At 38.0% G+C, this 23,914-nt stretch overlaps 1 protein-coding gene across 22 annotated transcripts in view; it reads left to right on the forward strand.

Moving 5' to 3' along the window:
• The window catches only part of PARD3 (par-3 family cell polarity regulator), a 689,179-nt gene that overhangs the window by 510,254 nt on the left and 155,011 nt on the right, over nt 1-23,914 (forward strand). Inside the window, exon 24 of one of the 22 annotated variants that reach the window (XM_036018062.1) lies at nt 6,012-6,693. The exons of the other annotated variants lie outside the window; for them this stretch is intronic. Within the exon in view, the coding sequence (XP_035873955.1) occupies nt 6,012-6,045 (34 nt within the window). The 3' untranslated portion in view covers nt 6,046-6,693. Of the gene's footprint in view, nt 1-6,011; nt 6,694-23,914 lie in introns of those variants that run through there. 22 annotated transcript variants of the gene reach the window in all.

Raw genomic sequence — 23,914 nt, forward strand, 5'->3', positions numbered from 1 at the left:
TTGGACCCGGTGAAACCCATTTTAGTCTTCTCACCTCCAGAACTATAACGTAATAAATGTATGTTACCATAAGACAACGGTTTGTGGAAACTGGTTACAGCAGCCATAGTGTCAGTTACCTAGTGGCCCCCTGGATTCATGATTCAGTGAGCACTTCAGTTCTTTTCATTGCAGATCACTCCGTGGCATTCCTGAAACTGTTCTCTTAGTTTCTGTATATACTACTGCCGTCTCTTGTTTCCTTCTTCCTTTCTGATTATTCCTTAACTGTCTCTTTAAAGATTCCCTTCTGTTGATACTTGCCACCTAATTTTGTGTTCCCTAGAAAGATAGCTGTGTAGCACTGCTACACCCTAGGTATTCTCTTTGTTTAGTTTTAACTACTGTGCTAAGGACCAGCAGGGAATGTGTACTTCTGTGTTTTTCGGGCATCTAAAACCAACTTATCCAAAACTAGGTTCATCATTTTTCATTCCAAACCTCCTATAGTTTTATGAGCCTAATGTGGGAGAATGCTGTCACCACCCACACATCTGCTCAAGCCATAAGCCTTTCTTTTGCATCCAGCCTTCCTTCCCACATATCAGTCAGTGACAAGGCCTACTGATTTTACATTCTAAATCTCTCCAAATCTTTTCTCTCCTTCCATACCACCACACATGGATACTGGCAGTAGTCTCTTAATTCTCCTCCCTGCCTCCAGCCCTGTTCTTCTCAAATTCCTACTTCAACTAATAATTGAAATTTTATATCTAAAATAAAAATCTGACATCTCATTCCCCAGTTCAAATTATTCTTTGGTTGTCCTGGCTGCTGTGGCTCAGTGGATTGAGCCCTGGCCTGTGAACCAAATGACCGCTGGTTCGATTCCCAGTCAGGGCACATGCCTGGGTTGCAGGCCAGGTCCCCAGCAGGGGGCGCTTGAGAGGCCACCACAGAATGATGTTTCTCTTCCTCTCTTTCTCCCTCCCTTACTCTCTATAAAAATAAATAATAAAATCTTAAAAACAAAACAAAACATTATCCTTTGGTATTTTCTTGTCTCCATGATGCAATCTGAGCCTGAAGCATGGTGTCTGTGGACTCTAAGACCGCTGCTTCTCAGCCTCATCACTAATTGTATCAGACTGTCATGTTGGTCCATGTCACATTTTCCTAGTAGAGCACCAGTCTCAAAGTATAAGTCTGTACATTTGTGAACTAAGTGGCTCTTTGGTGTGATATGTTCTGCAAATGTTAAACCTTGGTGAGTAAAAACAAGCAATCACCATTCATTAAGCTATTCTAATACAGTTGGAGATGCAGCAATTAAATTAAAGGCTGAGGTGACATAGCCCAACAAATGAAATCTTGAAAGTAATGAAGCCATTAATAAGGTCATGGCTAATTTTAAAGCCTTCTTGTTTAATTCTTTTTGTTGATTAACATTGCCTAAAACAACAATTTGTTTGTAGAAGTAATGTGTAATGGGGTTTTCAATTTATATATTTATTTTAGCCTTAGAGAAAGTGTAAATATTCTGTAGAAATATGAGGGTAGGCAAAAACTGTTTTAGACCTTGGTTGTAGTTACCAGGCAAACAGTCTTCCAGCAGAAGGTTTTCATTTTTGTTTTACTATCTTTCTCTCTGCAGGGCACTGAACTTTTGGGGGGTTTTGGTGGTGAGCTGGCCACACTGTGTTCAAAATCTCATTGAATTACGTGGTATTTTATTTGATACTGGCCTTCTAACAGAAGCTCCAAGATCATGCTTTGCCTGAAGCTTGGCATGACGACGCATCTAACTTTTCGACCCAGTCACCTGGTTCTTCTGTCCATCAGATAGTCCAAACCCCATGGATCAAGTACCAATCTTACTAATTTTGGGTGGTCTTAGGTTGGTGTAATTTTCTTTCTTGCTCCTGCACAAGGATGAAATATCAATCAAGTATGACTCTGAATTCATGAGGATTTATGTGCAGCCTTGTTGTGAGATGCATTATCAACTTCTTGGGAGACTTTATCTAGACCTGAATCCACAATCCACTTTTAAGTTAACATTTCAGGTTTTCTAGAGCTTTTGTTGGGCACCCCAGCCCTCAGTGTAGATGACTATTTGATTACTCCCTATTTGTTGCTTTATTTATTTTCCTTCCATTAGTTCCCCATTGGTTGATTTTGTGTAACTTAGGGAGAAGCAGTAGTTGATTTAAAAAGAAAGAAGTAGTTGCAAAATCCATAGCTTCTTTCACTGTAGTTACCAGGCAAACAGTCTTCCAGCAGAAGGTTTTCATTTTTGTTTTACTATCTTTCTATATGCAAATAGCTTCTTTCACATTTCTATATGCAAATAGATGTGCATATAGAAATGTGAGCCCTGGCTGGTGTGACTCAGTGGATTGAGTACCCGTTTGAGAACCAAGGGGTTGCCAGTTTGATTCCCAGTCAGGGCACGTGCCTGGGTTGTGGGCCAGGTCCCCAAGTGGATTCATGTGAGAGGCAACCACACATTGATGTTTCTTTCTTGCTCTTTCTTCCTGTCTTCCCCTCTATCTAAAAATAAATTGAAAAATCTTAAAAAAAAAAGTGAAAATTCCCAACTTTTCTGTATTGTTATAAAATAGAAAATGACTAGATAAGTTGTATATCATATGGCTATGTAGTAATTATTTGAATATGCATTTGAAATTGCATAAACAGGACTTAGTAAATATTCATAGAATAAATGAGTGAATGGTTGAATGTATATTAGTATATATGTACATTTCTGTAAAACTCACAGATATTTTTAAAATTGAATTTCCTGTATCAAGTTATGCCTTTCATCAATAGTTCTACCCAATAGATTGTACAGGGATTATATTTTTGAATCCTTAGAAATACAGAGTTTGGGACATATTTGTTCTCAAAACAATACGTTGGGGCCAGATAAGTGTCTCCAAGGGGATTCCTTTCACAAGGGGCAGGATGGGTGGGTAGTTCTCTCAGCTCAACTTTTTCACAAATAAATTTACTATAATTAAAAAAGTCAGACAGATATCATTGGGCATGAAACTAACCTAAGCTTTAACTTGTGCTTCTTCATTACTCTTGTTTTAACTGAAATTCATGGTCACCTCCACAAGAGGCCCTCCTGGCTCAACCTCATGTGATGTGAACCTTCCCAGGGTGGATCCTGACTGAGCCTGGGACAAATCAAAGAACAGGAAGCCACTGAACCCAGCTCATAGCAGAACTCAGGCTAGCCACAGGAACTGAAGACTATTGCCTTAAAGAGTTTGGAGTCTTTCCTGGGTGTGCATGAATTGGGCTTAACATTCTGTGACTCCTAATTGATTGGTAATGTCAGTCTGAATGGAGGGGATAGTGTACAGTTGGAATTAGAGAATATGCTCAAAGATACCATACTTTGAACCCAAGGTGCATCCAACAACTTAGATGACGGGCTAACAGTGTTTTAACTAGTAAGCCTTTCTATTTTAAACATGGATTGTTTTTATTCTAATTAGATATAAATCAAATTGCTTAAATTTTGTTTAGAGGAGACTCATTTGTTAAGTCTAAAATGATTTTGTAACTCACCCATCTAGAACTTAATATAATTCTGGAATTGTGAGAATATATTTAAAAAATAAAAGTATATTGTTGTCTTCCATGAAAGAAAATGTGACTTAAAAGAAAAAGATTGCCATTCCAAAACTTACTAATTATCATGACTTGAAAACAATTCCCTCCAAATAAATCTGCATAACAATTACCTGAGCGATACCTTTGCCTTTTTCTCTGATCTTGCTTTGATACTGAAAGTGTCATTCAGTGCCAGGTACAAAGTGTGAAAAACAATAGGTGCTTGGTCTTTTGAAGCTCATATAATAAATGGGACCTGCATCAGTCATATAGAGAAGCAGTAAAGTAAAATTTGCACTGCAAGTTTGCTTTAAATTCAAGTGCTACTTAGATTCTTAAAGAAAGTTGGGAGAAGGGATGGGTAGGATGCCAATGGAATTGGGGCATGCTTGGGGACATAGGGTATCAGTTGAACAAGTCATGGACTACAGAACTCCAAGGATTTCTATAAAACTACTACTTATTGTGGATTTGGACAGTTATGGTAGTTTTTTTGTGGTACATGGCAGTCAGTGAAGGTTTTCTACAGATTTCACCAAGTCATCATCTGACCTCTTGGGGAAAGGGGGAGAACCTAGAAAATTATGTAAAATCTGTATAATTACAATTCCGGTGTAGAAGAGCTTTGTTTTTGCTTCTGCAAGCTGCAGCAGCATAACTTTTAAAAAGCACCTGTTCTGTAACAAACTGAAGCTAAGGATAAGTATTTATTTATAATTCTCTTTTCTTCCATTTCCTTCTTTCCTTTAGTCGGTATGTTTAAGCTTTGTGAAACATTCAAAGGCTTCAACTCTTTGAACAAGCCCAAAGTTCTTGTGCATATTTATCTTCCAGCTTCTGTGACTGTCCATCAACCCCTGCCCCAAGGAGTTATTCAGTAGCTACTCTGTACCAAGGACTGTGGAAGGTGTCTGGGACACAGAAATGAGCAAGACCTGATTTACCTCCCAAGTTCCTCTTACAGTGTCACATCAGGGACCACACACAATATGTTGTACAAAGAGTGATAGGAATTGAATAGGATTCTAAGAGCAAGTCATGTTGGGGAAGGAGGGGCTTCTAAGAGGTAGTGTGCTTGAGCTACATTGTCAATGGGTCAGAGGTATATTACATAGATTCTATTAAAAATTTGTGTGTGTGTGTGTATATTATAATTACATACATATAATGAATAATGACCTAGTTTTGACTTTTGACAGATAGTGCACTCTAAGATGCTGGATTTATGTTAAATGACCATATTAAATATGGTCAACACTTTCCTAATGGAAGTGTACATTAAGTAATGTACATTCCCTAATACCTCCTGCCCCTAAAAGCCACTGGTAGAACTAGTGACTTTTCTCTGAGTGGTCTGATTCTTTGAAAAGTTTTATAGGATTTCAGCAAGTAAGGTATGCTCAGTTTCTAGGGCTGTTGGTGTCAAACCCTCGAGAAGGTGGGACACTGAGGTGTATAGGATAAGGATGGAAAGCCAGACAGGAGGAGATGCTGCAGACCCTCTTATTTAGCAGCCAGGGGTTTCTGGGGGATGAGGGAGGTGGTGGGCAGGATTCAGGTGCCATGCATGAGTGACAGCTGTGGTTGGTGATACTGGCTTTCTGGATCAGTTTTAAAGTAGGTCTGTGAGAATATTCATGTCTTGAATATGGTATCACTTTAAGCATTTGAAGAATTTAAAATTCTTGTTTTGGCTATTCATGACTGTGAATGACATGTGATTTGCAGCATTGCTAGGGCATGTGGACTTTGTTGGAGCATTGCAGAGAGGGAACTACATTAGTCACTGGCAGCATCCACTGAGCATCTACTAGACGCAAACTGCCTTGTGAAGCCAGTTCAGAAACATTGGTAGAACTCATAAAGTCGTGATTTAGTCAACCTCTTCCTTCTAATGTTAGTTTCAAGGCATTATATATTTGCATCTGGGAGAGTCCCATTAATCTTCTTTGTAAAGGATGAATCCCAAATCCACTGCTCTGTTTTTTTTAAAGATCAGAACATCTGAATTCTGTTGGCTATTGTATAAGATTTCCATTTTTATACTAAATCAAGGCAAACTGGTTGTAGGTATAGTTCACCCTCACTGACTGGGGGTTTATGATGTCCAACAATTCTGGCCCACTTTTCAGAGCAGGCAGTGCTCTGATTGTTTACTATTATTGCTTGAGAGTATTACTTCCCCACTTTTATATCTGGATACTGATAGAATTATTTCAAGCTACACAGATTGAATCTGTTAGAAATCATAACAAGAATATGGCCTACAGACAAGAAACAGTCAATATACCTCCCAATTTTCAAAAAAGGAGATGTCAAGGACTACAGTTATAGGGCCATTGCTCTGCCTTTCCACACAAGTGAAGTGATGCCAAGGTGATGCGACAAAGGCCTCTGCCTTGTAGAGAGAAGGAGTTCTGGATGTTCAAACTGGATTGAGAAGAGGAAGAGGCACTCAAGATCTAATTGGGAGCATTTGCTGGATACTGGTGTGCTCCAAAGAATTTCAGAAGGTTAGTCTACTTTTCATAGAGGCTTTGCATGGATCATGAAAAGCTCTGGGTTGCTCTGAAAGAAATGGGTGTGCCTAAGCACTGGATTGTCCTGATGTGTAACCTGTATTTTGGACAGGAACTCACTGTCACAGAATATAGACACAGAATGGTTTCCTATAGGCAGATGTGTCAGACAAGGGTGCATTTTATCTCCCTGTTTGTTTAATATGTACAAAGAACATATAGGAAAATACTGGGCTAGACTCAGAGGAAGGAGGGGTGAAATTGGTGGAAGAAATATCAATAATGTAAGATATCAATAATTTAAAATATGCAGATGGCACTATCTTACTGGTGCAAAGTAGCAATAATTTGAAACAACTTCTGATGAAATTGAAAGAAGAAAGTACCAAAGCAGGACTACATGTGAACATCAAGAAGACAAAAGTCATGACTACAGACCGTATATACAACTTGAACATAGCAATGAAGACACTGAAATTGCTACAAAAGATTTTGCTTACCTCTGTTCACTCATCAATTCCAATGGAGACTGCAGTCAAGAAATAAAGTCAAGCCTGAGACTTGGAAGGACAGCAGTGGAAGAATTAGGAAGGATCATCAAGAACAAGGGTGTATTATTAGAGAATGAGGCTAAGATCATACACACCCTGGTATTTCCAATTACTGTGTACTGAGGCAGAAGTTGGACAGTGAAGAAGGCTGCTAGGGAACAATTGATTCATTGAAATGGTGCTAGATGGAACTCTACAGATACCATGGACTACCAGAGATATGAACAAGTGGGTCCTAGAGCAAGTTAAGCTTGAAACATTGCAGGAGGCCAAAATGACAAAAAGGAAGCTGTCCTACTTTGGGCACCTCATGAAAAAGGAGGGATCTTTGGAAAATAGTGCTGGGGGAAAAAAGAAGGCAGCAGGAAGAAAGGAAGAACAAATATGAGATGGACTGACTCCATAAACAAGCCCCAGGCTGAGTCTCTAGGAGCTGAGTAAGGCCATTGAGACAGGACATTATGGACATCACTCATAGGGTCTCCATGAGTCAGCGCTGACTTGACTGCATATAACATACATGCATGCACACACACATTTTTGAAAGTTTCATACTCAAATGGCTATGCCAATACCACACACATGTATGGACAAAGGGGTTGGTCAAGATTGTGCTCCTGGAGAGATAGAAACTGCAGTGAAAAGTAACAAAGCTTCCTGCAGGCACTGGTGATAAGTTCCACCAGCCATTTTCCCATCACTGTAGGGACGTGCATGTGGAGCCAGATGTCTTCTTCTTATGCACTGATGCCCTTCCCTAGCGCTGTGTGGGCTCTGGCCCATGCTTGCACGTGGCATGTGGGCTTCCTCCTTTCCCCTTGACACTTTAAATTTTTTGTTGTCAGTCACCGCCAATAACTAGAATGATTTTCCATTTTAAAGTAGGAGTTTTTGTCTCCTTTGTCCAGAGCTATATTCCAGAACATGACACATAGGCAGTCAGATATGTTAATTAAATTAGCAAATGAGTAAATCAGAGTCTTCATCAGCACAGCAAAGTCAGTATATGGGGTGTGGTATATGATAAGGAAAAATGGAAGCTTTATCTAACAGAGACTGCTTGCTTTAGAAAAGAAATGTGGAATTTCAGCAAAATATAATTAAACATTTAACTGTTTAAATCCCTTTCACATATATGTCAAGTCCATGATTTTTTTAATAAGAAAAAAATTATTGAATGTAGTAGGGTGACATTGGTTAATAAAATTGTATAGGTTTTGAGTATACAATTCTATCATACCTCATCTGTGTATTGGACGGTGTGTTCACCACTGCATCTGTGAGGTTTTTTTCTTTAATCCCTTTATCTTTTTCACCCATCCCCACAACCCTCCTCCCTTCTGACAGCCACCAGTCTGTTCTCTGTCTATGTGTCTGTTCATTAGATTCCACATATATGTGAGATCATGTGACACTTGTCTTTCTCTGGCTTATTTTGCTTAACATAATATACTCCAAGTCCATTCATGCTCTTGGAAAAGGTAAGATTTCCTTGTTTTTTACAGCCAAGTAGTATTCCATTGTGTAAATGTAACACAGCTTTCTTTATTTACCACTCATGAACTGATGGGCATTTGGGCTACTTCCATCTCTTGGCTATTGTAAATAATGCTTCAGTGAACATAGGAGTACATACAAGGTCTGTCCACAAAAAGTCCAGCCATTGTTAGTATAATGAGAATAGTCTGTGCAACATCAATGTAACCTGGAGCCAAGAAGAGTGGATCAGAATGCACATACATGAACAATGACAACTTCACAGTACTAGTCAGAGGGGACAGTGGACGCCATTGAGTGAGCATGTGTGCTGTGTGGCCCTCACATTCAAAATGACTGAGTGAATAGAGCAATGAATCTGCATCAGATTTTGCATTAAGCTTGAACATTCCTACAAGGAAACTATTTGGATGATTCAGAAGGCCACAGCTATGGGCAACTGGTGACTGGCAGCTTCATCACAATAATGTACCCACTCATGTCTCGTGCAGAGATTTTGGCAAAACATCAAATCACTCAGGCGACAGTCCCCCAACAGTGCAAATTTGGAGCCCTGTGACTTTGGGCTTTTCCCAAAACCAAAATCACCTTTGAAAGGAAGAAATTTCAGACTGTCAATGAGATTCAGGAAAATATAACAGGGCAGCTGATGGTGATTGGGAAAACTGTGTGTTGTCCCAAGATGTCTACTTTGAAGGGGACTGAGGCATCATTGTCCTGTGTACAATATTTCTTCTATTTTGTATCTTCTTCAGTAAATGTCTCTATTTTTCATATCACATGGCTAGATACCTTCTAGACAGACCTCATATGTTCTTTTGAAATAGTGTTCAGATTTCTCACATAAATTTCTAGAAGTAGAATTTCTTGGTCATAAGGCAGTTCCATTTTTATTTTTTTGAAGTAATTCCATACTGCTTTCCACAGGCAGTGCACCAGTCTGCATTCTGACCAACAGTGTATGAAGGTCCCATTACTCCACATCCTTGCCACCACTTGCTGTTTGTTAATTTATTGATGATAGCCATTCTGACAGGTGTGAGATGATATCTTATTGTGGTTTTAATTTGCATTTCTCTGATGATTACTGACTGATGTTGAGCATCTTTTCATGTGTCTATTGGCCATGTGTATGTCACTTCTCTATGGAGAAGTGTCTATTGAAGCCCTTTGTCCATTTTTTAATTGTATTGTTTTGTTTTGTTTTTTATTTTGAGTTTGAGTTGAATAAACTCTTTTAAATTTTGGATATTTAAGCTCTTATCAGATATATCATAGGTGAATATGTCCTAGAATGCAGTGGATTATCTTTTTATTTTATTGATGTTTTCCTCTACTGTGCAAAAACTTTTTTGTTTAATGTTGTTCCATTTGTTTATTTTTTTCTTTTGTTTCTCTTGCCCAAGGTTATAGATCAGAAAAAATATTACTATGAGAAATGTCCAAAACATATACAGTCTAGGTTTTCTTTCAGGACTTTTATGGTTTCAAGTCTAACATTTAAGTCTTAAATTACTTTTAGTTTATTCTTTTGAGTATTAGAAGAAGGTAATCTAGTTTCATTATTTGCATGTAGCTGTCCATTTTTCCCAACACCATTTATCTATCAGACTGTCTTTACACCATTGTATGTTTTAGCCTCCTTTGTCAAATATTAATTGACTATAAAGATATGGGTTTATTTCTGAGCTGTATATTCTCTTTCATTGTTCCATATGTCTGTTTTATGCTAGTACCATGCTATTTTGATTACTATGGCTCATAGTATAGTTTAACATTAGGTAAGTTATTCTCCAGCTTTCTTCTTCTCAAGTTCACTAAGGCTATTCAGAACCTCTTGTTGTTACATATAAATTTTTGGAATGTTTGTACTTACTAGTTCTGTAAAATATGCCAATGGTATCTTCATAGAAATTGCGTTGGATCTATAGGTTGCTTAGGCTACCCTCTGGACATTTTAATGATGTATATTCTTCCTATCCATGAACAAGGTATTTGCTTCCACTTATTTGTATCTTTCTTAATTTCTTTAGTGCCTTATAATTTTCTGAGTGTTTTACATTCTCAGTTAAATTTATTTCAAGGTATTTTATTCTTTTTGAAGCAAATATGAATGGGGTTGTTTTCTTAGTTTCCCTTTCTGGTAGTTCATTATTGTTGTATAAAAATGTAATTTGTTTTTTGGATATCCTGAAGGTTTACTGAATTCATTAACCTGTTTTAGTAGTTTTCTGATGTAATTTTTTAAAAAAGATTTTTTAAATTTATTTTTATAGAGTGGGGAAGAGAGAGAAAGGGAGGGAAAGAAACATCAATGTGTGGTTGCCTCTCACATGCTCCCTACTGGGGACCTGGCCCATAACCCAGGTATGTTTCCTGACTGGGAATTGAACTGGTGACCATTTGGTTCACTGGCCAGCACTCAATCCACTGAGCCACACCAGCCAGGGCTCCAGTAGTATCTTTAGGGTTCTCTGTATACAATATTATGTTATCTGCAAATAATCATAGTTTTACTTCTTCCTTTCCAATTTACATGCTTTTTATTTCTCCTAATTGTGTGATTGCTGTGGCTAGGACTTCGAGTACTTTGTGAAGCAAGAGAGATGAAAGCTGACATAGCTATCTTATTCCCCATCTTAAATGAAACACAGTTTTTGCCCATTGAGTATGATGTTGCTGTGGGCTTGTCATATGTGACCTTTTTTATGTTGAGGTATATTCCCTCTATTCTCATTTTGCTGAGAGTTTTTATTGTAAATGGGTGCTGGATTTTATCATATGCTTTTCTGCATCTATTAATATGATCATGTTGGTTTTAATCCTTCATTTTGTTTATGTGGTATATCACAGTTATTGATTTGCAGATATTGTACCAGCCTTGCATCTCAGGAATAAATCCTACTTGATTATGGTTGGTGATCTTTGTTACTGTATTTCTGTATCTGCTTTGCTAATATTTCATTACATATTTTAACATCCATTATTTATCAGTGGTATTGCCCTGTAATTTTCTTTCTTTGTAGTGTCTTTATCTGGTTTTGGAATTAGGATAATGCTGTCCTCATATAGGAGCTTAGCAGTCTTCCCTCCTTTTGAACATTTTGGAATAGTTTGAGGAGAGGTACTATCTCTTCTTGGAATGTTTGGTAAAATTCACCTGTGAAGCCATCTGGCCCAGGGCTTTTGTTTGTTAGGAGGATTTTTTTGTTGTTGTTTGTTTGTTTGTTTTTACTGCTTCAGTTTCACTAGGTATAATATGTCTATTTAGATTGATTCTTCTTGATTCACTTTTGGAAGACTGTATGTTTTTAGGAATTTATCCATTTCTTCCAGATTGTCCAACTTGTTGGTATATAGTTGTTTGTAATATTTTGTTACAATCTTTTGTATTTATTTGGTGTCAGTTGTTACTTCTCTGTCTTTCCTGATTTCATTTATTTGGGTCCTCTCTCTTTTCTTAATGAGTCTGGTTAAAGATTTGTCAATATTGTTTATCTTTTTCAAGAACCCACTCTTGATTTCATTAATTTTTTTGTATTGTTATTTTACACTGTATTTTTGCTCTAATCTTTATTATTTCCTTATTTCTATTCACTTTGCACTTTTTTATTGTTCTTTTTCAAGTTCCTTTAGATATAAAATTAGATTGTTTATGTTAGATATTTCTTGTTTCTTGAGATAGGCCTGTGATGCTATGCATTTCCCTCTTAGGACTGCTTTTGCTGTGTCCCATAGATTTGGGGTTACTATGTTTTCATTTTCATGTGTTTCAAGGCATCTTGTGATTCCTTTTTTTATTTCATTGTTAACATATTCATTGTTTAGGGTCATGTTATTTAACCTCTGTTTCTTTGTGAGGATTTTTGTTTCTTGTGGTTGATTTCTAGTTTCATATCATTATGGTTAGAGAAGATCCTTGATGTGATTTCAGTCTTCTTAAATTTATTGCAATTTGTTTTATATTCTAACATGTAATCTATACTAGAAAGTATTCCATGTGTGCCTAAAAAGAATATATATTTTGCTGCTTTTGGCTGAAATGCACTGAAATTAAAGATCAATTAAATCTATCTAATCTAGTATATCATTTATGGCTGCTGCCTTCTTGTTTATTTTCTATCTGGAAGATGTATCCTTTGATGTCAGTGGGGTGTTAAAATCCTCTATCGTGACTGTATTACTGTCAGTCTCTCCCTTTGTGTCCATCAAGATTTGTTTTACATATTTAGGTGCTCTATGTTGGGTATACAAATGTTTACAAGGGTTATTTCCTGTTGTTGAATTCTTTCCTTTATCATTATCTAGTGCCCTTCTTTGTCTCTTATTATAGCTTTTGTTTTAAATTCTTTTTTGTCAGATATCAGCATTGCCACCTTAGTTTTTTTTGCATGAAGTATATTTTTTATACTTCCATTTGGAAGTATACTATTACCAAATGGAAGTAGTATTTCCATTTGCATGAAGTATATTTTTCCATCCTTTTAAATGTAGTCTGTGTGCGTCTGTTGTTCTGAGGTGGGTTTCTTGAAGATTGTGTATGTACATGGGTCTTGCTTTCTTCTCCATTCTGCTATCCTATGTCCCCTCTTTTGATTGGAGTATTTAAGCCATTTATATTTAAAGTGATTTTTGATAGGTATGTATTTATTGCCATTTTATTCTTTTTAAAAATTTTTGTTTATTCTTTAATCCTCACATGAAGATTATTTATTGATTTTAGAGAAAGGGGAAAAGAGAAATTTCAGTGTGAGAGAGAAATGTTTATTAGTTGCCTCCTGTACTCTGCCTAAGTAGGGATCAAACCCACAGCCAAGTTATGTGCCATGACAGGGTGATGCTCTAACCAACTAATCTACCCTTTCAGGATATCAATGTATGGTTTTTAGCTGTGTTCCTCTGGGTTTTTTTTTTCTTCTTTTTCTTCTACTTCTTAAAGCAAGCCTTTTAAAATTTCTTGTAATACTGGTTTGGTGGTAACATACTCCTCTATCTTTTTCAAGTCTGGTAAGCTCTTTATTTCTCCTTCAATTTTAAATGATAGTCTTTGCTAGGTTAAGTTGCCTTGTTCTTGCAGGTTCTTGCTTTTCATTACTTTCAATATATATATTTTTAATTTTAAGGTGATGATATATTTTTTAAAAGATTTGATTTATTTACTTTTAGAGAGAGGAGAAAGGAGGGAGAAATAGAGGGAGAGAAACATCAGTGTGTGGTTGCCTCTCATACGTCTCCTACTGGGGACCTGGCCCGCAATCCAGGCATGTGCCCAGACAGGGAATCAAACCAGCAGTCCTTTGGTTCATAGGCCGGTGCTCAATCTACTGAGCCGCACCTGCCAGGGCTGCTTTGAATACTTCATACCAATCTCTCTGACCTGAAATGTTTCTGGTGATAAATCAGCTGGCAGTCATGGGAGCTCCCCAGTAGATAACTGACCTTGTCTCATGGCTTTTAAGATTCTCTGTCTTTAATTTTTGCCCTTTTAACTATGATATGTCTTGGAGTGGGCCTCTTTGGGTTCAGCTTGTTTGGGACTCTGCACTTTACCTAGACTTGCGTGTCTTTTTCCTTCACCAGGTTGGGGAAGTTTTGGGTCATTATTTCTTCAAAAGGTTTCAATCCCTTGCTCTTTCTCTGCTCCTTCTGGCACCCTTATGCTGCATATGTTGTTATTTTTCATGTTGTCCTAAGGGTCCTTGAGTAAACCTTACTTGTAGTCTCCTCAGAAATGCAGTGAACTTTCAAGGAATTGGATTAGTCCTGGAGATAATGTTTACTGGTAGAAAGATACAGTCTTTTAGTCTTACAGACCCATTTTTCATTTTTTGTTCTGACATTTACTAGTTGTGTTAGAATTGAATGACCTCAAAGATAATCACCTTGGCCTTCTGGTGTGACCTTGTATGAGTGACTTAGTATCTTGGAATCTATTTCTTTTTCTCTCCAATGGAGAAAAACAATGCATCCATCTGCAGAGCTGGTGGTTACTATTAAATGTGGAAGACACCATATATGAAAGAGTAGTACAGAGCTCAACAAACGTTTGTTCCCCTGAATGCTAGTTCTTCACGTCTTCCAACCTGGCTCTTGGGTTATTCCCAGGACAGGAAATCACCATCCTCCAGTACTAACTCCTCAAATCACTATTTCAACGAGATAATGATCACTGTGCCAAGGTCCAGTGAAAGTCTTCTTGACTGTAATTTTAAAATGGCAGAGGGTAACAAATATCTTTAATCCTGTTAATTTTTTTTCTTTTTGCTGTTCTGATTGGGTGTTTTTCTACTTGTCTTCCAAATAGCTGATTCAGTCCTCTGCTTCATCCAGTATACTGTTTATTTCCTTTAGTGTATTCTTCATTTCAGATATTGTTTTCTTAATTTCTGAGTGGTCCTTGTTGATTGTTTCTTTGTCCCTTTTTATGCTGTTGTAATTCTCAGTAAGTTCCTTGAGCTGTTGTAGATATCAATGAGTTCCTTCAGCATCCTTATACCCATTACTTTGAAGTTTATATCTGTTAAATTACTTGTCTCTATTTCATTTAGCTCTTTTTCTGGAGAGTTCTTCTGTTTGTTTGTTTTTTTTCATTTAGGCTAGATTCAGACAACATCAGAGCAGGATCCAATAAGCTTTATGATTGGCATATCCAAAAGGTCTCGGCAGGCACCAAACCCTGCTGAGGCAAATTCCGTTTGTGTAGTCAGCACCTGCAGAGCAGCTTGTACTTTGTGGTCTTGGTTGAGCCTCATAGTCAGCCAACCTGAGCGTCGATCCCATGCAGGACCATGCCAATAGCAGTCAAAGGTCAATTACAACAGGAGGGTCCACATGACATACTCAAGGGATATTTCTGGAGCACCTAGCTCCAGGAAATGGTGCTGCCGCCACAGGACACCTACTACATGAGGCCACCAAACGACTGGGAGTCGTAACAGATCTATCTAATACATAGAAACAAACACAAAGAGGCAGCCAAAATGGGGAGACAAAGTTCATGATTCTTACATGTCTTCTAGAGCTAATATGATTTTGGGAGGGGGAGAGGGAGGGAGGGAGGGAGAGATGTGACAGGATACCATACAATGTGACATGCTAAGGTGTGATATAGGTATGGTTAAGAGGAAGGGCTCTGGAGCCAGCCTGAGTTTACAGACCAACTGTGCTAATAAACCTTCTGTAAGCCCACTTTTTTTATCTATAAATGGAGATAATAGTAGTACTTCCTTACCTCACTGGGCTTTTTGTGAGGATTAAATGAATTACTACACAAAAGTCTCTTTGAATATTGCCTGGCACATAGGGAGAAGTCAGTAGGTATTAGTTGCTGCTGTTATTATTATTATCATTATTATTCCACCCCGCCCCCCCCATCATCACCTGTTCTTGAGTTGTAGGGCATTTAGAAGCTAAAGTCTGCTGTATAGATTGTTTTTGCATGCATATGATCCTTTATTTGTGTAAAAATTTATTTTAGGTTTCACAACTTTTTATTTTGATGGTAAAGTCCATGTCTGCAGCTTTTTACATTATATACTGATTCTAAAATGTGCACTGCTGTGGGCATTTGATGAACTTCTGTAATTAAGAAGCAATGTAATCCTCAGTAATTTAGTGGAATGATTAAGTCGAACAGCCACAGATTCATTTCCGAAGCAGGAGACTAAGGTGAATGAGGGTTGTGACATTAGAGGGCATGAATGGAGATGGTTCATGCCTGGGGCTGCAGCCACAGCTCCTGCAGTGTGGGATGCAGTCTGGGGGTGTTCCCGCCTTTGGAGGAGCTATTACTGCTTCCTTCTGGGAAGCCTGGGGTGGGAAAATGAGGCCATTTTAAAGAGCTCAGTGATATATTAAAATAAAAGCTACCATCTAATTGTGTAATGTTAGTATTATAAATGCTGTGTGTCCATTATATGAAAATTAAAATAAGGTTTATTGTTAATAAATATGTAGTACAGAGGTATTATTGATATTATATTTATGGTAAATAATAAATAATTCAAATGTTTTTCTAAAATTTCCAGCTTGGACATGATAGATCAAATATTTGAAAGAGGGTAGATTTTCATCTTCTATAATGTCTTTTTCTGGCACATTTTGTCCTCTTATGTGGGATCAACTATATACATACCTCACAAAATGAAGTCTCATTATCCCAAAATAGCTAAATGCCCGTCAGGAATAAATGAATGCATTTGAGTTGTTTTAATTAGCTAGGTGTGATTTAAAGTTTGCTGAAATCAAAAAGGCTTATTCATTTTTCATCAATAATCACTTACCTTAATATTTCATTAGAACCCGCTGATTTGCAGACCTCCTTCTGTGCTTTGATTCATTATGACTGCAGACATAATTTAACATAATTTAACTTTCCCCCTTTTCCTCATTCTGTATTATACTCTTTCATCTCTGAGACACCGTTAAGATGTTTCCAACATTCACAGGGTTGCTAATTGACCCAACTTTTTTTTTAAACTGTACTTAAAGCTAAGAGTTCTAGGCTGTGGAAAGGTGTGTGTGTGTGTGTGTGTGTGTGTGTGTGTGTGTGTGTGTAGACAGTTTTCTTTCATCATTGGAACAGCTGGTAATAAGGTGCACACTTTATGTTTCATATGTTCTCAGAGTAAGTACTGATTTATCATATGCAAAAGGCAGGAAGTAAATAAACTGGACACATTTTTAGACGATGCTACCCATTTGCAAGAACAAAGGATCTTGTGTGTAGCATACTCAGCAGATGAGATCACTATCTGTGCATGTGTCTCATTTTCAGAACATTTCTCTGGTTGCTTCAGATGCAGACTCATACTTGTCCTCAGATGTGCAGTGTGCCTGCGTGTTGTCCTCAGGTAGCATAGCTGTCCCAGGCTTCCGTGCTGCGCCCTGCGGAGTGCTGCGCCCTGTGGAGTGCTGCTCTTATTACCCTGGGAGTGCTGCGCCCTGTAGAGTGCTGCTCTTATTAGCGAAGCCAGAGCCTGCCCTGATGCCTGTGCAGCAAAGAGCCTTTTCTCTTCTGAAATTGTCTGCTGACTGAGTGTGAATGGCCACAGCCAGAGACAGCCCAGGCAGTGCAGGGGACCTGATTGGAACTTCTGCCAAACCAAAACTCCTAGCACCTCTTCTTAAATGCGTAGATCTATCCTAGATTTTTTGGAAGTAACTAATCTAGAACATGGAAATATACTCAGAGATCTGAGAGCTAGTGCTGACAGTGAAAAAAATGAATAAATAGATATTTTCATTTTTCCAGATTATAAAATACCATGTCTGTCTTCTATAGCCATGTTAAACAGTTTGTATAAAGCACGTATTATATTAACTTTCACTGGCTGTGCCAGTGTTGATGCTGTGTAAACATTGCTAAATATTTAAAAAAATTAAAATTTGTATACTTAAAAATTTGGAAAATGTGTATATGTTCACAATTATATAATATTTTCATTGGACTGGAATCTTTCTTACCTTTTTAATATTTCCCAGAAAACTTAATGTTTACTTTCTTCATGTCCCAAGTTTCTATTCCAGAAACATGTCTGAAAAATTAGTGAACCACCAATAGATAAATAAATATCTACTTATGGGAAAATAAAAGATCCCTAATATGTAAGGGAGTATTAGCCACCATTAAAAATTAAAAGTCCTCCTTGTTCACCCTCTTCACATTTTGCTTAGCTTTGAAATGTATGTTGATAACTCTTCCCATAAAATATATGCTTCTTCTTACCTATTAGAGTTACCATAACTTGGTTTCTGTGAGTATGTGTTTCAGTAATTCTATTCTTTGCTTATGAGACTCTTCAGAATTCCAGGAAGAAGTTTTAAGACAGTATATAAATCTCTTTACTGGACTTCTCCTTTATCTAATTGTGCCCTCAGCAGCCATGTTCTAGCATAGCAGCAAGAGCACTGGGTGATGGAGGAGACCCATGTGGCTTTACATTCATGTCCTGGCTCTGACACTTATTTGGATGTTTGGCAGGTTATTTAACCTCTGTGGGCTTCATTAAATTCATTCATATTTTAAACTTTTTGTCCCATTGTTAGGCCATATGTCACCTGTTTTCTGATTTTTGTATGTAGAAAATACATTCTTTATAACCGTGCTTCATTATCTGTGGTAGGAAGTATTGAGGCTAGAAGAGAAATACAGATCCAGTCTCTGATAGTACTACTCTTCCAGTCTTTTGGGAGAATAACAGACGGAGTTAAATAACAGGACCAGTTTTATTGACCATGCTGTTTATTTTAATAGCTAGACCAGAATGGTTTGATTGACTTTTTAAAAATCTGGTATGTTTTTTACCATATGGACAAGGCCATATCTAGAGTGCCAAGCTAATAAGCCTTCTTTTCTCTGCCAGTGAACCATGAAAATTGTTAGCAAAATGTTTTATTTCAAATTGATCCATTATCCAAGCTCTTGGTGGTATCAACACCCATCTAAGGGATAAAGCACACATTATCATTCATCAGTTATTTGAAATTTGCTGCACCAAAGAAGTGTAGGCAACCAGTATGTGAAATGAGCTGGAAAGAATGTGTGTAATATGGTTCAGGGTGCCTAAGATTGTAATAAAACTACCCTAAATTAGTTGATTGTGGTTATACAGGACAGGCCGCTTTCTTTAAATGGTGTTGTAACACTTGAAGAATGTAAAACATGGGGGGTTAATAGTATTTAGCAGTAACATTTTTAAAAAAATAGTTAAGACTTAAAGTAGGAAGATTTTGTGTTTTTCTCATTTTTATAAAGGGCTCAGTAGACAAATCATTCTGAATCAGAATACCACTAATTCCTGTGTATAGTAGCCAAATACTATAACAGCATTAGGCTGTCTGCTAATCTAATCAGTTTTTAAGTATTTGTTGCATCCCTAGCCTCCATAGTACCATCAGGATCTGTGCACCTTTCATCTCTCCACTCCCCACGCCAGTGTTTTCCTTTACATCCTTTAGCACATGAACTGAAGCTAAAGTAGCTTCTCAAAGGTCCTTTTCCCCTCTTAATTCCATCCTCACTACCTTCTCTGAATCTTTTCCATTGACTTATTTTTCTCCTGGTTGTGGATCACATTTTTCTCCTTCTGTTAATTTTTTATTGGATGTCAGGCATTTTGAATTATATGATGTTGAGGCTGGGTTTTGTTGTGTTTTGTGAGAATGTTGGGTCTTGGCCGTTAAATTACTGGCTGATTATTAGTTATTTTAGGTTGCTTTTTTAATCTCTTCTAGGCCAGGTCCAGAGTAGCCTTCATACTAAGGCCTAATTCAGTCCCATTTCTAAGATGTGCTCCTTCTTGACTGAATGAATACCCAGCGTACTGAGCCTCTGCATTCCATGAGCCTCTCTCTCCCGCTGGTGGGATGGAACGTGCCCAGCTCTGGCACTGTCACAGCACCCACAGTTGCTTTTTCACAGAAGCTGTTCCTGTCCAGGCTGGTAGAGTTTTACCTTACATTCAGCTTGGAGTTAAAGACTAAATTAGAGGACCCTTGCAGACTTTTGGATCTTCTATGTGTAGATCTCTTCTCTCAGGTAATCTGTCCCACAAATTCTGACCACCTTAGCCTCTCCAAATTCAGAATTCTGTGTCCTCACCTCTGACTACAGTGCTGTTTGGTTTTCCCCTCCCTGCACTACACTCTAGGAATTGCCAGCAGAAAGAAACCGCAGTAATGGTAAAGATCACCTTGTTGTTTCCCTTTCTCGGATATTACAATCCTAGGCTCCTCATCCCCAATTTCTGAAAATAGTTGTAGCCTGTATTTTTCTAGTTTTTTTAGATGCTTGTAGTAAAAAGATAACTTAGACTACATTATTTTCTCATTGCCTGAAGTGGAAATCTCTTAAAATTATTAGAATAATTGTTCTGTCAAGGGCTTCTTCCATCTGCTTACCTCGTTCTTACTCCAGAACCACTCCAGTTGGCTTCAGCTACTCTCCATTAATGAAGGCCCTTTTCATGTGAATGAACTGCCATATCTGGAGATTCGTACTTTCTGAAATACTTAGTTCTGATGCCTGTTCATACCATCTTGGGAAGGCGTTCATGTCTGATTTATAGGACACTCTTCTTTCTTGGGCTTTTATGCTCTTATCTATTTTTTGATTTATGTCTTTTTTTTCTTTTTTGCTGACCTCCACCTTCTCAGAGGTTTCTTTTGTCCCCTACATATTGCAGTTCTCGACACCTGCTCTCTCATCTAGTTTTGTAAGTAGAGCTAGTCAATTTCTGAGTGTGGGACCTACTTTGTGCATATGTCTCTGGGGATCCTGACAGTACCACAGACTCAAAAGGCACCCCGTCTGGAATGACCTTTATCATCAAAACTGTGGCCTCCATGCTGTCCCTTATATCTGCTGTTTTCACCATCGTCCTCCCTATCTCCTGTGTTCTCCATCCCTGTACCTAGTCATGATTCTTCTTCTTGACTGTTTGTTTCATCATTTCGTCCCCAACTATTTCATTTTGCTGATGTAGGGAAGCATTGTCCCTTGTCTAGTGTAACAACATAACAGCACAAACATTTTCACACCCTATCAACCACCTGTGGTCCTCCTACATGGCCCTGTCCTCATTACCTTCCTGAAGTTCAGTTTGGATGGCATTACTCCTGCTCACAAAAGTGGACTGCAGAATCAAGTCCAAACATTTTGGTGTGGTATTTTCCTAGAGAACCAACAGAATCTTACTCCTCTGTACTTGTCCTCATCAAAACTCTAGTCACTCAGGTTGTTTCCTATACCAGAATATGTCAAGCATTTTTCTACTCCAGTCCCCATTATCAGTGGTTTTTTTTTTTTTTTTCAATCAGTTGGGACTGATGCACAAAGCCTTCTATACTGGTGTTGTTGAAATCCCAGTTCTCTGCAAATTTAGTATATCTTGTTGGAATGACTCTCTCCTCTTTACTTGGCTTCAAAGCAGTTTGCATGCTTACTAAAGATTTCCTTAAGAGTCTGTATAGGATAGTATCTCCTCCACTTTTTTGCATGATTTATGTTTTTCCACATGTTCTTCAGGACATCTTCTTTGGTGAGGATGGGAAATCATTCAAGCCTCCCCAAGAACGTCCCTGCTTGCAGTAGGACTTACACTGTTGCTAGAAAGCAATCTTACACACAGGGACCTTGTGACATCTCTGAAAGGAGATGAGAACTTACCTCTGTGGAGGCAAGGGTGAGACCATGCCTTATTCACCCTTATACCCTCCAAATGCTTTTGTAATTTTTGAGAATTTAAAGATGGATATGTAAGTTGAATGAATGAAAACAAACTGACTTAAAGTTGTCGAATGTCTTTATTTATTTAAGAAGATTCCATAATGTAGCATATGACTTCAACATGTAAAGATGATTCAGTGTACAGAAATTAGATACATATAACTTTAGTAACTTACCAATGGCATGGAACAGAAAACATTGCTATATAAATCCATTATGACAGTAATTTTTTTTGCCAGGTCTTCCCCCCAAAAATCTGTAATTCAGAAGTGATAAAGTTGCACTTCTTTTCCCTTGGTAAATTTCGTAAGCCAATGATCATGATAATGTTGGATTGAAGACCAGGCATTGGGGGAGACGAAGGGTATAGGTTGTTTTGGGACCCTTCAACGTCTCCACTCTTGTCTGCTTTCTCTCTGTGCAGCTACTCAGACACCACTGGGCACCATGTTTAACTTAGCACAACATTTTGCTGATTTCCTTTAAATGTTTCCTGAATAAGAAACATATTATTTCCTAATCAGCTTCTTTTGAGATGTCTGTTTACACTAAACAAAATCCTATTCCAATTAGTTTCAAATTCTAAGCAAAAGCTCTGGTAAATAAACATTGTCTGATGGAGCATCTTGTTAATGTATTGCAATATTGAACTTGAGGTGCAGTGGAAATAATATTAAGCTGATTAGCACATTTATCAATTTAATTGATCAGTCACATACAAGAACTGTATACTGACATAAGGCTTTTTTTTCTCTCAGGCTGAAACATTGTGAATTTGGGAAGCTTAACACCTCTATTCCCTCATCTGTAAAATGAAACAACTATATGCAATAAAAATAATTACTGTCTTGTAGCACTATATAGGATAAATGAGATAATATAGGTGAAAATTTGGCATAGTACCTGCTCACAGTATTATAAATAAGGTGCAGGTCACGTCTCATGACAAAAATGAATTATGATAAAAAAAATCCTTCTAGGCCTGCCCGATAGGTCAGCTGGTTAGAGCATCATCCCAGTATGCCAGGTTTGCAGGTGAGATCCCTGGTCAGGGCACATTCCAGAATCCACTAATGAATGCATAAATAAGTGGAACTACAGACTGATATTCCTCTCCCTCCCCCTCTCTCTCTCTCTCTCTCACTCTAAAATCAATAGGAAAAGAAAACCCTTCTAGTGAGTAGATCTTGAAAATTCAATAAGTAGCACAGTTAGTTACCTGAAGAAGCATTCAGTTTTAGCACATTGTAAAATTTTGGACAAGTTTTTGGACTTAATTTTAAATGCAGTGTAATCTGTGTAAACCACTAGCCAAACTGTGGAGTGACTGACACGAAATAACCCCTGAGTGTGACGTGCTGACAGTGCACTTGAGTTACACAGGCGTGGCAGCCGTTCGTGTCCACCTGGATCCTGTGCTGTGCACATGGGCGCCGGCTGAGCAAGAGCATTTCAGGCGTGTTCTGTCAGTAGGGGTCTACTGCAGCATTAATCGGCAATAGAATTTATTTCATAACGTATGCAACCTGTTGCAGTGGTGAAATAGGTTATTTTTAGGTTCCATACAAAATTGTTTTCTCACTAGATAATTATAGGTGGCTCTGTGTGTAACATAAATTTTAAATACTTTATGTTATTAGTAACATCAGTATAACACAGGAATTAATAAGATAGAAATGCAAATATATTTTACTGTTTCTTAGGCTGTGGCTGCAACCCCCACAATTGGTTCTGTAAATTACTTTTAATATGCGCACTTTTTAACAAGGTCCTTAAAGTGGTAATCATTTCTTAATTTCCACTGTCTGGGGTAGCAATGTGATGTTGCTTTTGTTGGTGATGAAATACTGGTTTTCATTAAATTTTATGTTACAAAAACTAATTTAAAATCAGAGTTTTGTACCATGTTAGAGCTGAAAGTAACCTGGTTTAATGGCACTGTCTTATAGAGGCGGGAACAAGAGGCTGGGGTGCAGGGCAAGACGGGTGCTGCTTGTTCTGGCTTTACTCTGAAGGAAGTCTTGCTACCATGGCGAGGGTGCCTGACAGGGAGTCAGCCCACCTCAGGGCCAGGGCGGCCGCTGGCTTCCAATAGAGGTGCTGCCTTGTGTAAGCCACCTGATTGTCAGTAGCCTCTTTACAAAGCTATAAAACAGGAATGAACATGCTTGATTTCTCAGTTACAGAAGAAAGAGAATACTGATCAAATATACTATCTATGTGAAAGCTGTACCAGGTGTTTTAGCATCGTGTTCTAATTACCTCTGCCTGTTGACCTCTTCCCCGACCTGTAGAACTGTCAGGTGAGTTCATTCAAAGAGGAGAGGTTTGTAATAACAACTTTGAGAAGTAGAGCATGCTATTCCATGCCAGCAGGCTATTGGAACACTAGATGTTTCTGTTATAAGCAGTGTCCAGGTAAGGGTCTTAATGGACTTCAAATGAAAAGAGATTTTTACAAAAAGACCTCAGATGCACAGTATAGGTAGTTATAACCAGATTTAGCTCCAAGT

The sequence above is a fragment of the Phyllostomus discolor genome, chromosome 1, assembly GCF_004126475.2.
Source record: "Phyllostomus discolor isolate MPI-MPIP mPhyDis1 chromosome 1, mPhyDis1.pri.v3, whole genome shotgun sequence".
NCBI classification, from domain to species: domain Eukaryota; kingdom Metazoa; phylum Chordata; class Mammalia; order Chiroptera; family Phyllostomidae; genus Phyllostomus; species Phyllostomus discolor.